The sequence below is a fragment of the Podarcis tiliguerta genome, assembly GCF_965153285.1.
Source record: "Podarcis tiliguerta genome assembly, chromosome: 8".
Classification (NCBI taxonomy): domain Eukaryota; kingdom Metazoa; phylum Chordata; class Lepidosauria; order Squamata; family Lacertidae; genus Podarcis; species Podarcis tiliguerta.
Window position 1 is genome coordinate 48,334,159 of NC_139541.1, and position 13,535 is coordinate 48,347,693.

The 13,535-nt window shown below is 44.4% G+C and overlaps 1 protein-coding gene across 3 annotated transcripts in view; it reads right to left on the reverse strand.

Moving 5' to 3' along the window:
* Window positions 1–1,079: 1,079 nt before the first annotated feature.
* ESRP2 (epithelial splicing regulatory protein 2) overlaps window positions 1,080–13,535 on the reverse strand; it is a 49,893-nt gene continuing 37,437 nt past the window's right edge. For all 3 annotated transcript variants that reach the window (XM_083452674.1, XM_083452676.1, XM_083452675.1), the window contains exons 14-17: window positions 12,133–12,352; window positions 11,853–12,030; window positions 7,967–8,078; window positions 1,080–2,562 (exon numbers count right to left, since the gene is read on the reverse strand). In XM_083452674.1, coding sequence (XP_083308800.1) covers window positions 7,989–8,078; window positions 11,853–12,030; window positions 12,133–12,352 — 488 coding nt within the window. In that variant the 3' untranslated portion in view covers window positions 1,080–2,562; window positions 7,967–7,988. The remainder of the gene's footprint in view (window positions 2,563–7,966; window positions 8,079–11,852; window positions 12,031–12,132; window positions 12,353–13,535) is intronic.

The window sequence follows — 13,535 nt, forward strand, 5'->3', positions numbered from 1 at the left end:
GCAACGGCATTTCTCAGAAAGATAGTGCGTTCCTGCACCTATGACTAAAATGAGGACCAGGCAGAGTGAACAACTGAGCATATATTTTTTGGAAGGTCATTACTGTTATCATTAGTGCAAGTAATTCTTACTATAAGGCCATAGCTTCTGCTTCAGATTTTGGTCCTTGCTCTGTCAAATTCAGTGTAAAGGGGACACCTACTGGTAGGATGGGTTTGTGGCACATTTCTTAGGGCTGCCTACTGGGGAACCTGCAGCCTTGCTGATATTGCTGGACCACAATTCCCATCACCCCAGCCCACATAATCAATGCTCAGGGATGATGGGAGTTGTAGTGCAGCAACATCTGCTGTGGTTACTGTGGAACAGCACTAACAGGAAACCAGCTTTTTCAGTTTTCCAGAGAGGCAGCTGTGTTTGCTAAAACAGACCGAGAGCTTCACAGTACTTGAAAGCGGCTTTCCCCAGCGTGGTGCCCTCCAGATGTTTTGAACTACGGATCCCATCAACGCTGGTTATTGGCCATGAGGCTGGCCCTGATGGGAGCTGGCATCTAGCAACCACTGGAAGGCCACAAGCTCTCCATTCCTGCCACAGACAGAACTTTCCCATCACCTTACCCAGAATGCTTTTGAGCTGAGCAGATTTGCACTGAAAAGTCAATCAAAGGTTGAGGAATCCAGTGAGGTAGACACATGCATTGAAGGGGGTTCAACAAGATGACTCTTTGGAGCCCTTCCAACCCTACAGTTCTATGATTCTAACTGCCCAAAGACAAGTTGAGACAAGCATGCACAGACCCAGGAGAGTGAAGCTGAAAACACCTGCTAAGCATTTAATTGCTTCATATCTGTATCAAATATAAAATAGAGAGCGGAAGGCAAGTTCGTAACGGAAGGGTTATTAGAAATCAGAACCACCCAATTCACACTAACTTATTTGTGTCTTTTAAAAGCGATATGCAAATTGTTGTTGACTGCATGGTGAAGGAAACTTGCAGAACCTTTTCAGTGTGACATCTCTGCAGCTTTCCAATCCAGGGTTAACATCAATCTAGAGAAAGTTCAAGAAAGCCAGGGTTGTTGTTTTTTCCTGCAAGCATCTTTTTATTTGTTTATTATATAAAGAAGCATACACCATCATCTGACATGGGAGGGAGAGGCCGATTCTCTCCATTAAGAACTACTCCAAGTCGTATGCTCTTAGCAAAAAGAAAGTAAGACTAGACTGCATACTCAGGTACCTAAGAGCCTCTTGCAAAAATGGGCTCCTTCTGGTTTCTTCTGCTGTTATTGCACATTTTGAGAAAAGTCCTGGATCAAGGCACGGTAAAAACAAAATCATTTAGTGCTTCTACAGTAGATGTTTCAGCACACGCTACGCAACATAAAACTATATTCTTTGAACACATATATACATACTCACATAAAAAAAGAGTCATGCACTAATTAGGGTGAGATTTCAACTTCTCTGGTTGCTTCATAATATACAAATAAAGAATAATGTTGTAAACAAATGGCATGCACATAAACTAAAGCAAAATATGCTTTATACAATATCTGAGAGCTATGATGCTTAAATAAAACAAAATATAATTTACTAGTCCTCAATGTTTATGTGCCATTCTTGTCCTAGTGAAATTCTTTGAAGTTCTGGATCTTTCTTCGTTTGGTTTACAGGTTGGCAGCTTGAATGTTAGGAGACAGATATGGCTTTATTTCATTTACTTATTTGTGTCATACCCAACAAAATGATACATTTCACTTTTATTTTTTTAAAAAAGAAACTAAAAAGCTTTTTCTGCAATTTCATTTGGATGCAGCTTTCCAAGTTATTCTCTAGTGGAGTAAAGGAAACAATATAAACATTCAAACAAAGCTGCTGTTTTTTGCCCAGCCACATTTCAGGAAAACAGGCTTCCACTAGCCAACTTTCAAGGCAAGGGCAACCCCCACCCCTCCCTGCCGCCAACAACAGCAACAGCAACAACAACAAAACTTTTGGCAAGTTTGGATTCAAAATGAAATGAAAATTTGAAGAATTCTACAGGCTTCAGTTTCCTCTCCAAACTGATACACAGAAATAAAGTTAAATTAAAAATACATCTGTTGTGGTTACAACTGGTGAAGTGCTACAGATTTATCTCCAAATTAAGCGGGGGGTGGGGGATTTTCATGGCAACGCTGCTGAAATCAAACATCCTAGCACTATTTTTTTTGGGGGGGGGAGGGAGGTGTATTTCTGTCCCACTCAGTTGAAGACACTTGCGAGGATTGTTTCCCAGGCACATCAGGAGGAGAAGGCACTTTTGAGTGAGGGAAGACGGTGTTTTTAAAGAAAGGGGTGAATTTTGAGCAGGGATTGTCCTCACTCTTGCCCACCCCACAGAAGGTCCAGCCTCAGTTAGATCAGGCAGAGTTCCACACAGTGTCTTCCCAAGTGGCATCCACTTCTCTCGGCCACGGCTTTCTTTGCCGAGTCCAGGCTGGGGAAAGTGACCAGGGCTTCTCCGCTGGGCTGACCACTGAAGTTGTAAAGCAGGAGGATGGAGTCTCCATGGAGCTGCAAGGATGGAGCAGAAGGGTCAGAGCAGGAAGGCTTGGACCCTAAGAGATTGAGGAGGGGAGGAGGAGGAGAGAGAAGGACCACCCCTGGAGAGCCAAGTTCCAACACAGCACCTTGCAACCCCAACCCTCACCAAAAGCAGTTGTCACAGCACCTGGGGATTATAGAAGAAGTGTTTGGATTTGCTTTATCACTACCCGAAGGAGTCTCAAAGCAGCTAACATTCTCCTTTCCCTTACTCCCCCACAACAAACTGTGAGGTGAGTGGGGCTGAGAGACTTCAAAGAAGTGTGACTGGCCCAAGGTCACCCAGCAGCTGCATGTGGAGGAGCAGAGACGCAAACCCGGTTCACCAGATTACGAGACTACCGCTCTTAACCACTACACCACACTGACATCTTGGCAATTGTGACTGGACTCCATTGGGGAAGAAGAGGAGAGCAGTCAATGGGAAACGAGTGGCTGTACCGATGCTATTCTCAAGAACAGAACAGAGAAACCTAGGAAGCTGCCTTATACAGAGTCAGACCATTTTGTATCGTCTACAATGCCTGGAAGCCATTCCCTGGGATTTCAGGCCAAAGTCTTTCACAGCTCCACCTGGAAATGTTGGGAGTGGAACCTGGGACCTTCTGTATGCAGAGCAAATGCTCTGCTGCTGAGTTACAGCCCTTCCCCAATATGATTTATGCTAAGTCAGATTGCCTTGTCCAGGGATTGTGAGCCTGTGGCTCTCCAGCTGCTGCTGGGCTACAGCTCCATCATCCCTGACCATAAACCATGCTGGTTGCAGCTGAAAAACAGCTAGAGACCAACCTGATGTTATTCTCATAAAGGTCAGTAAATCCTTTTTCATATGGGATAATAGAGTGCTCACTGGTAGTAGGCCTCTGCTTTTCAGGGCAGTGGCTCATCTAGTCCAACACCCTGTCCTCACAGATGTCCATGGGACAACTGCAAGCTGGACATGAACTCAACAGCACTCTGGCACACTTGTGATTCCCAGTAACTGGTATTCAGAGGCACGACAGTGGAGGCAGAACAGTGCCTTATCCTGCATGAATGTAGCTAATCCTCTTTTAAAGCCATCCAAGTTGGCGGCCATCACTGCATCCAGTGGCAATGAATTCCATGTTTTCACTATGTGCAGTCTGGATTAAATATTTCTGTTTGTCTGCCCTGAATTTTCCATGAGTTCTAATGTTATGTGGGAGAAAAACCTTCCTCCGCCCACTTTCTCCATGTATCCTCTTACCCTTTATACTCAAAAGGTCCAAATGCTCACAGAGGAGTTGTTCCATCCCACTGATAATTCTGGTTGCCCTTTTCTGAACCTTTTCCAACTCTACAATATCCTTGAGGCGAGAAGACCCACCTGAAATGCACAGTGGCCAGAATCTAGGACTTCAATCTGAGATTAAATGCTTATTCTCTTTATCATGAGTGGCTTTCTCCAGAAGATTTCCTGACCTTCCTTATGTGAAACTAATCAGTAAAAGATTAAAATGTGCATGGGCAGACACACATGAATGTGCCAGGTGTCAAGAGATAATACCTCAAGAGAAATAACTATTATGCACACAAAAACAGAGGGGGAACCTGGGGTGCTAGGAAGGAACCATCCCACCAGCTCTCCTGGAGAAAGGCTTTCCTTTGAACTCCAGCAAGAGTTCTCATGTACAAAGCACCACACAATCCTTAGCCATGAAACACAGGCCCTTCCTAGTCCAGAGAAGGCAGAACCTGAAGCTGGGGAGGGAGGGAAAGGGAGAGGAAGAAAGCCCCATGTCTAATGAGTAGTTGCTCCTGCCCATTAGTTTCAGTTACATCCATATTCTAATAGGCTACTGTCCCAAATAAGGCAGAGTTAGCAGTCTTTTCAGTGCCCAAGACTGAGCTTAGATTGAAATACCCGGGTGGTATTCAACAGCAGTCATACTCAGAGTAGACTCATTGAAACTAATGAGCATGTCTAACTACAATAGGTTACAACAATACTTTAATTTGCTCTGCGTTAGGGCTTAACTGAATATAACCACAGTGTCCTAAAGCAAAGGGCTAGGACATGGTTGTAGAGATTTTCAAAGTATGTTCCAGGGAACCCTGGTGTGTGCACGTGTGTGTGTATGTACATATATTGAAGCTTACTAAAAGCTACTTAATGGGAAGGTTGGTTATGGTAAACACATTTCCCTGAAAAGCATCCTGGCCACATTACTGAACTTCCTCTTGCCATATGCAGATGTAGGAGAATTCTAGATGACTTGCTTCAAAATAGGCCTACCTACTGTCTTTGTGGGCTCTGCAACAGGGGTGGGGGACTTCAGGTGGTGCTGGACAACAACTCCCATTATCCCCAGCTAGCATGAATCACAGCCAGGGATTATAAGAGCTAGAATCCAGCTACATCAGGAGAGCCACATGCTCCCCCTGAGCACATATCCTAAAATGTGCACAGTTACTTGGCAAAATTAGTCAGTGTGGAAAGGCACCACTGAAGGTAGACCACCATTAAATTGGAGAGGAGAAAAAGAAAAAAGATGGATATAGTCCTACAATGATGGTGCTCAGGTATGTTAATTAACACTAGCCTGACGTTCTGGCCTGGACATCACATCTTTCTTTAGCACATGTACACACACTCAACAAGGTCAACTTAAAACAAGCAAACAAATGCCTACATTGAGATTTGACACACAGGCTCATACCTACAAGTTTGAACAATACAGTAGCAAAATATGGGTTTGTCCACACAAGTGCTTGCTTGATGATACTGGAGAATGAAATCTGATACATGTGTGTTATCCAGTCCCAGAACCCTCACATTTAGCAGAGGCCACAACCCACACTGGTTGCCATATTATGTCTGCAGGATCTGAACAGGAGGTGTAATGCACATGTTTGGCTGGAGGATGTGCTCCTCAGCAATAAGGTGATAAAATGACATCTGCAGCATTAAAAATCCCCAGGTGTTTCAGGCAACACAGTCTTTCTGGAGGAGAGTGATGCCAAATGAAACTCAAACTATATGTAGGGGGGCCACTAGGGGGCGCATTGGAAGATGGCCGCCAATACCATCTCTCCGACCCACATGGGGTAATTAAGAGGCTGTTATGGGAGTAGGCAGCCTCCCTTGTTGCCCCAAGGAAATGGGGAACACTGCCCTTGCCTGCTGTGCCCATAAATCACCCCCTAATTCGAAAGAAGGGGGTGAGGGCCCTAGGCAGAATTCCCCCGTGTGGACATCGGCTCTCCTGGACGCTGTCTCTGACTGATCGCGCACTAGTTGCAGCAATTTGGAATAATTAATTACAGAAGAAGCAAATGCACATATTTCAAGTGAAGAAGGGGAGTGAAGTCTGCTAAGAAACAGGAATATTTTACGATGAAGATACACCAAAGGCAGGGTATGTTGACAATGGGGCTGAATGGGGGGGGGGGGGAAACCATTTTTACTTTCCTTCTATGTGATTTACAAGAACCCCTCCTCATTAGAACCGTCGGTTGAACTGACCCAAGCAGGATGATTAAAGTCTGTGTGGAGATAAACTTTAACCAAAAGTATGCTTTATGGAGACAGGAGTGCCTGGCGTGCTCTGGTCCATGGGGTCACGAAGAGTCGGACACGACTGAACGACTAAACAACAACAACAACATGCTTTATGGAGACCAAGAAGCAATAAGAGCTTTTGGGAATGGCACAGCAATTAATTCGAAGTCGTCATCTTGCCAAAGGATTTATAGCCGGGAGGAAGAACGGACTTGGTTTCAGACTGCATTCCTAGTGAATCTCCTCAGAGGTTTTGAGAAAGGAGGCAAATTGGTGAAGATTAATGACGCTAAGACTGCTTTGATGTATGGAAGTGATGTTATATGGAAAACGTCTGGATATGGCTACTGGATAAATAAATAAAAATCCACGCAGGATTGCAAACTGTTCTAACCAGCTTGCGGAGACTATCAGAGGTCACAAAGAGAAAGGAAAAATATATGAAAATAACAACAAGAGATGTGGAAAAATAATAAGAAAGGACTGGATAGTACTGTGAACATCATAAGGTTAGATTTGTGGACATTAAAACAGCAGTAAGAAGCAAGAAGTTGATTGGATCCCTTCGGAACTTGAAATATGGGTCCCCCCAACAAAAATTTAAAATTCGGCTGTGTAATTTGGAATTTATGTAATTTGGTTTGATTTGATGTGATTGGTTGGTTAATAAAAAAATTATTCTTAAGAAACTCAAACTATATGTAAAGTATATACCAGTTAATCCTTATCAACAGATTTCTGTGTGCTTCTTCGGGCTAGTTCCCACTGGGGTAGGTCAAATTGTGTTGGGGCTTTAGTGCTCACATGCTGCTTTGGAGATTCTCATGACAAAATACTCCCCCATACAGGGGTGAAAGATCTTCTTCCTTGCACAGGCAGGCAGCATATTGGGGGGAAATGAAGAAAATACCCAGGGTTGGGTTTTTTGCAGTTACATGCATCGTTCATATGAGTTCCCTTAGCTCAGTATGTGTGTGTTCATGTGTAAATTGGAGGCGGACTTAAACCAGTATGTGTTTTCTCAAAATGAGCTCCCAGAACAAAGGGCTGGCATCTTCCTTGCAAAGTTGTCAATAATGCAACCTAGTAATGCTGCCTCCCAGGCACCCAGCACTTCCCCTGAGGATTGGCCTCACACCTGCCAGCTGTAGTACTGGCTGCATCATCAAAGGAACTTGGTGCTTCCTTATTCCCTTGGAATGATGCAGTCTCAGTATTTTAGAAGACGGAAGAGAGATCAACGCTGTGTGCTTCGGACAAGGGTGTGGGGAACTTGTTGCCCTCCATATGTTGCTGGACTTTAACTCCCATCAGCACCAGCCCACACAGCCAGTGGTCTTGGATGATGGGAACCGGAGTCTAGCGACAACCAGAGGATCACCCTTCTCCTGCTCTACATATAACCACAAAGCATGGTAAATTGGAAGAACTGGTCATGACCATTGAAACTTGCCCTTCAGTGCCCCAAGTGATTACATTTTGCCTTCACCGCCTTACGTCCAACAGCAGAAAGATCCTGTTACATGCATATATGCCAGTAAGCATTCAATATGATCATGTTAGCTTAAAACAAGAGAACCCTTACGGAGTGGAGAGAGAATGCCAAGCAGACACAATTGCCAGCATTCCCTTTCTCCTCCAGAGGTCTCCAGCATCGCTGCCACCATTAGGTTAGTTGATTCATGCCAGGCGCCGAAGCAAGGGAATGTTAGTGAGCAGAGTCCCCACCACAAGCTAGGAAGGGAGGATGCAAGGAGGAAAAAAACCAATTTCCCACCACTCCCAGCCGATCATTTTGCCCTTTTTCCAATCACCACCAAAAGGCTCCACCTTCTGCCAATCTGAGCTTACCTTCACTGGAGGTTACAAACACTTACAAACAAACCCAGTCTTTCGGTGCTTGTAACACACTCCTTGCTTGGTCGTTGATCTGAATAAGGCCATTGTAGTCGTCAGGTGCATACTACAGTACAAGTGTGATACATAAGGTCAGCAAGAGAAGGGGCAGGTCATCTTGTTACCAGCAAGCCACACAGACCAGCACTTGCAAATGTCATTAGGGAAGGGGTGGGGAGGAGTCATGGCTACAATTGTCAGGGGAAGATACAAGTCAGGCACTGGGTCCATCTAGCTCAGTGTCGTCCACTCTTTTCCAGCTCCAGTATTTTGTGCAGAGAAGGGTTTTAACCTTCACCTGCTACCTGATCCTTTCAACTGGAGAAACAAGGGATTGAACCTGGGACTTTCTGCATGCAAAGCAAGTGCTATTCTACCCAATAAGCTATGTTGGCTGCCTTTCTCCAGGATGTCAGAAGCAAGGGTCTGCCCCAGCACAATGTTTTGAATGGGGATTCCAAAGAGCAGCGTACATTCTCAGGCCCTTTGTTTCATTGGAAAGCCCCTTGTCCCCATGCCCTGGAGGCATCCACCTGAGGTGCCAGAATCTATGTAAGCAAAAGCATGGCGCAACCTACAGGACACCATCAGAAGTCTAGCTAATGCTTGGGCACCTTTAGATCACATTCCAGGTGGCACTTATGTTTTTAAAGTCACCCATAAGCCTCTTTACAAAAGCTGCAACTGTCAGAGATCCAATCTATAAAGCTGGGTTAAGCAACAGCAAGGCATACTGTGTTACAAGCCCAGAGTGTCCTGGGAAAACTATAAAATGTATTCTTGGATTGTGACAAATAAGAAACAAACAAACAAAAAAACACCTTTAATTAAGTCAGGTTAAAAACATTTTAAAAAATAGTCCATGGACCTACAGAGCAGAGCTAGTTCCTGAGTTGGGCAACTTGACCAGTCAGACCAAGCCCTGGAATTAACGCCAGATGTTTTAGCAAACTATGAACCCTCATTAATGGCCCAGTGTTAAAATGCAACCCCATGTCATCTGTCAAACATTGCCAAGCACCAACTGTTAAATATTATAAGGGTGATGAAAGCAAACACCAAAATAAAATTTAATTGGATGACAAAAGGTTGATTTCAAAATACAACCTGCGAATGGTTCGCAGATATTGGACATCAAATCTCAGAGCGGTTTTGGAAGCAAACTGGGAAACACCGCTCTAGAATTGTAAGAACTAGACGCTCCCCCCCCCCCCCAAAAAGTTCATTTTTCCAAGGCTTCAAGTTTCACACCCAAAGAAAGAACAACATACAGAAGAGGTTCTCCACTCCTCCTCCTCCTCCTCCTCCATGCCCTCAATCATATAGACAAACCATAAACTAGGAGATGATTCTGAAATGCATCAAGAACAAGTCGTGCAAGATGTTAGGTTTCTAAAGAAACCCAGAGCAGAGAAGATGTCTTTGTGCAAGCATCTATTTGAAAGAAAAGGAAGTCCACCACAATGAGGTCTCCTGTCCTGTTAAGTGGGGACCAGAGCTAGAGAGACAGAGAATGCATATGCCTCTGGCAATTTGCCATCACTTTGTGTCACTGCCCCCATCAATCTTTCCGCTTCTCAGTGATATCTGGTCATCATGTCCTATTGGAAAAGCTGCAGGGTCAGACACAATAACACCTGGGAAGGTGAGGCAGTACTAAAGCTCAGTATAGGTTGGAAAAATATGCACATATATGTGGAAGTGGATAGCTCTCTTTAAGCACTTGTTTATTCATGAGAAGACATGAGGAAGACACCTTCACCAGGTGTCATTTTGAAACAAGATGGTGGACCAAAATGCAACTCAGCCATGATTTCATGTATTTTTTTTGGCATGGGTTCAGCTCTTCTCATTATATCATTGCCAAACTTGACATGAGGGTTCCCAGGGTGGGGTGGCAGTCTTTTTAGCATTTGGATGCCAGCCACCATTTTGAATCACAATGGCAGACCAAAATGTGACCTTGGTGTGACTTCACCCCAATTTTTGGTGTGATGGGTCCAAATTTACAACCTGCACTATCCATTTAAAAATCACATTTGTTTTGGTTTCTAAAGATACATGGGCAATGCCAGTCACTCTTCACTAGTGAATAAATAGAACAGACACTATACTATTTTGCTGCAAGGATTTATTATAACCCTTCCACCAGCCTTACAGAAGCAAGCTTCAATACCACTGCAGTGGGAAGTCAGAATTTATGTTTCAGCTATGTGCACCATGCTACAAACTGCCTTATGCTGCACAGTAAGAACTGTGACACTGTAATGGGCCCAGACAGCACCCTTGAGAAATGCAGGACAGTGTAATCTAGTCATTTAGCTTCTATGCAAGATGTCACACTTTGAAACTGTCAGGGCAACACCCTTTAAATAACCTCCCCTGCATCCCAACCCGATTCAATCAATCATTCTCACACTGATCCACACTGGCCAATGGCAGCAATGCCTCCAAATACAGCACTAAGTTCTAAGCATGACAAACAGCGAGAAGATAATTCAATTAGGTGTAGCAGCACAGGCCGAGTTCAGAAATAGATTACAGAATGAGATAAGGAGGAATTCATTTTTCGAGAGACCCTTGAATAGGGTAGGGCTGCTTAAGGAGATTTGGGGGAAGATTATAATTTGTAAGAACACCTGTTCGGCAAGAATAAGGACCTAAAGAAGGATGATGAAAGCACACAAGAATGGTTGTTTGGAGGAAACAAAACAGAAAATAGCGCACACTGAAAATAATAAATTATTCCCATTTTTTATCATTTTTACAGCTGCAACTTTGAATTGATCAAAAGCATCTGGATAGTATAAAACAGGGGTGGGAAATCTCAGGCCTGGGTGGGAAATCCTCCCAGGTCGGAATGTTTCCTTGATCTCTGACAATGCCGCTTGCATACCTGGAGGATAGAGGGCTGTGCTGAGTGTATGGAGAAACTAGCCAACCATAACAAAGGTTAAAAATAAACCACATTCTTGCTCTATCCACTTTTGCCTCTGGCATGCAGTCACCAGAAGGGAATATGGCCCTTGGTTTGAAAATGGTTCCCTAGACTTAAAAAGAAGAGAGCTGTTCCCAATAAGTTCAACATAAGGTTGTTGTTAGTCCCCCCCCCCCCCCATTTAATGCAAATGTTTTGAAAACTGAATGGCAAATTTTGTCTTATAAGGCGTTCATCTTTCCTCTCTGCAAGATTTATCCACTTGCAAGCCTTGTCTGTATCATCTTTTCCCCTTTAGAAGAATGGCTTCTCATGTATGCAAATTGGATGGTAATATAAAGATGGAATTAGCCCTAAATGGTTGATGGGGCACCATTTCATTTACGTGTATGACTGGCAAAGGAAACAACTGCTGGCAATTATAAAAGAAGTGGGACCTAAAAGAAGATGTTGAAGTGTATCCTTTCCAGCTAGAAGGAGTACTCCTGATTCCAAACTGGCCATTTTCTCCAGAACAAGGCATTTCACTCCCAATCCTCTTTTCCAACAGATACCCAACATTCTAAGCCCTTGTGCTGTTTTTGTTGGTTGGTGGTTTGTTTGTCTTTGCACCCTTAGGGGTCCCTTCTTCATTTAAAACAAACTTTGTAACTTAAATTCTGCAAATGTTGGGATTTTCCCAGGCATGAAGATTCTTCCTTCTCAGTGGCCCTGCTTTGACTTCCTTCCCGTTAGCCTTCACCAAACCTGAACAGGAGCGATCCGCACTGCAACGTTTTGCCGCAGGATCCGCTCGATTAAATGCGGAAACTGCATGATGCAAGAAGTTCCGGCTGCAGCTCTCAGCTGAGAGGCTACCTGGTGACACAGAGGGTGAAGCAAAGGTAGAAACCCAAGACTAACCTGATATCCCTGGAAGAAACTGAGGATTTCCTTCATTCCTGCATTATATGGCAATCCCTGCATCCGGACAAGGGCACCAGGCTGAGGCAGCATTGGAGTGTGTGTTGCTGAGGCAGCGGCTGCAACTGCTGCTTGGGGTGCTGTGATGTACCCTACTGTGGTCGGGGACACCGGTGGGCTGGAAAGATAGGAAAATGGTAGGTCCAAGGGCTATTCCACACATGCAGGTGCAAAAAGTTCACCCTACCTGGAAAAGTCACCAGCCCAAACAGGATAGTACCTGGGGTAGTAAGCTGTGTAGTTCATATAAAGTTGAGCAGCCTGAGTTGGGTAGTAGGTAACAGCTGGACTAGCGGCGGCAGCAGCGGCGGCAGCGGCAACAGCAGCCGAAGCCTGCTGGGACCTGGTTTGAGGCAAGAGCGCTTGCGACTGATATAATGCCGCTTCTGTTGGGATCACGGCGGCAGCTGTCTGGAAGGCATAGGCTGGAGGAGAAAGACCTGTGGATAAAGATCACAAAACAAAACCCCAAAAGCAAGTTAGCAAAGACAGAATCCATTGGACAGGTGAGGCCCCGGCCCTCTGTCCCAGGAGCTGCTGGCGGGAAAACTTCCAAGTGGAGTTACAGCCTTTTGAGTAGGTATAAAATTGAGGGGTAGGTTGCTAGTTACTACCATCATTGCTACTAGTGGCTGCCATTACTTGCTAGTTACTACTGCCATGGCATTAGGGGCTAGAATGGTGGACAAGGAACCTGGGAGACCCTGGTTCAAATCTCCACACACAGGTGATCTTGGATCAGTCACTCCCTCTCAGCCTAACCATACTGCACAGAGTTGTTGTCAGGATAAAGTGGGGAGGGGGAGAACTGTGTCTGCCACATGAATGTAATAAAGTTTTGGGCAACTATGGGAAATTAATTGGTGTGCTGGTAAACTTTATGTCAGCGTACATTTCCTTTTATATTTTAAGCGAACTGTTACTTGTTGAACAGTTAGGGATATTGTGATATTATACATTTAATTACACATTATGTTTATCATGGTGTTGTATTATTTTTGTAAACCACTTTGAGTACAGATCTGTGGAAAATGATATATACAAACAAACCACATGACTGAAGTTCAAATGTGGAGTACAAGTTCACACTTCGAAAGGTGAAACTGGTGAGCAAAAGCTTTATGTGATGGGCAGTGCATGGTCATATGTTCAGAATCCTCATCAATGAGTTTCGCGGGTTTTTTGTCCTTTCTCGGGAGTAGCAAGGCAAGTTTCTGGTTCTCATTGTTTTAAGTCAGTGGTGGGGATCCTCAGTCCCACAGGCTTATTTTGGCCATTTCCCCCAAGCCATGTCCTTGATGTCATATGTGACATGTGCCTCCCTCCCAAAAGCTGATTTTACTATTGATCAGCAGCACCTGAAAATCCCCATGCCTTTGACACGCATGGTTTGTTTCAAGCCACCCAGGAAAAGGAACAGGTGACAGATGACTCCGCCCACCAGTTAAAATTGCCCATTGGGCTTTGGGAAGGTCAAGATCTAACCCACTGACTAGGCCCAGCATCTTGATTTAAGTATAAACATGAGTGAACCATTTCTTCTAATATGTGTTAAAAACCAGCAAATGTATTGCTGAGTTACTTTACTGAAAGTAGTTCACGGATGTGTGCGTTCATTGCAGT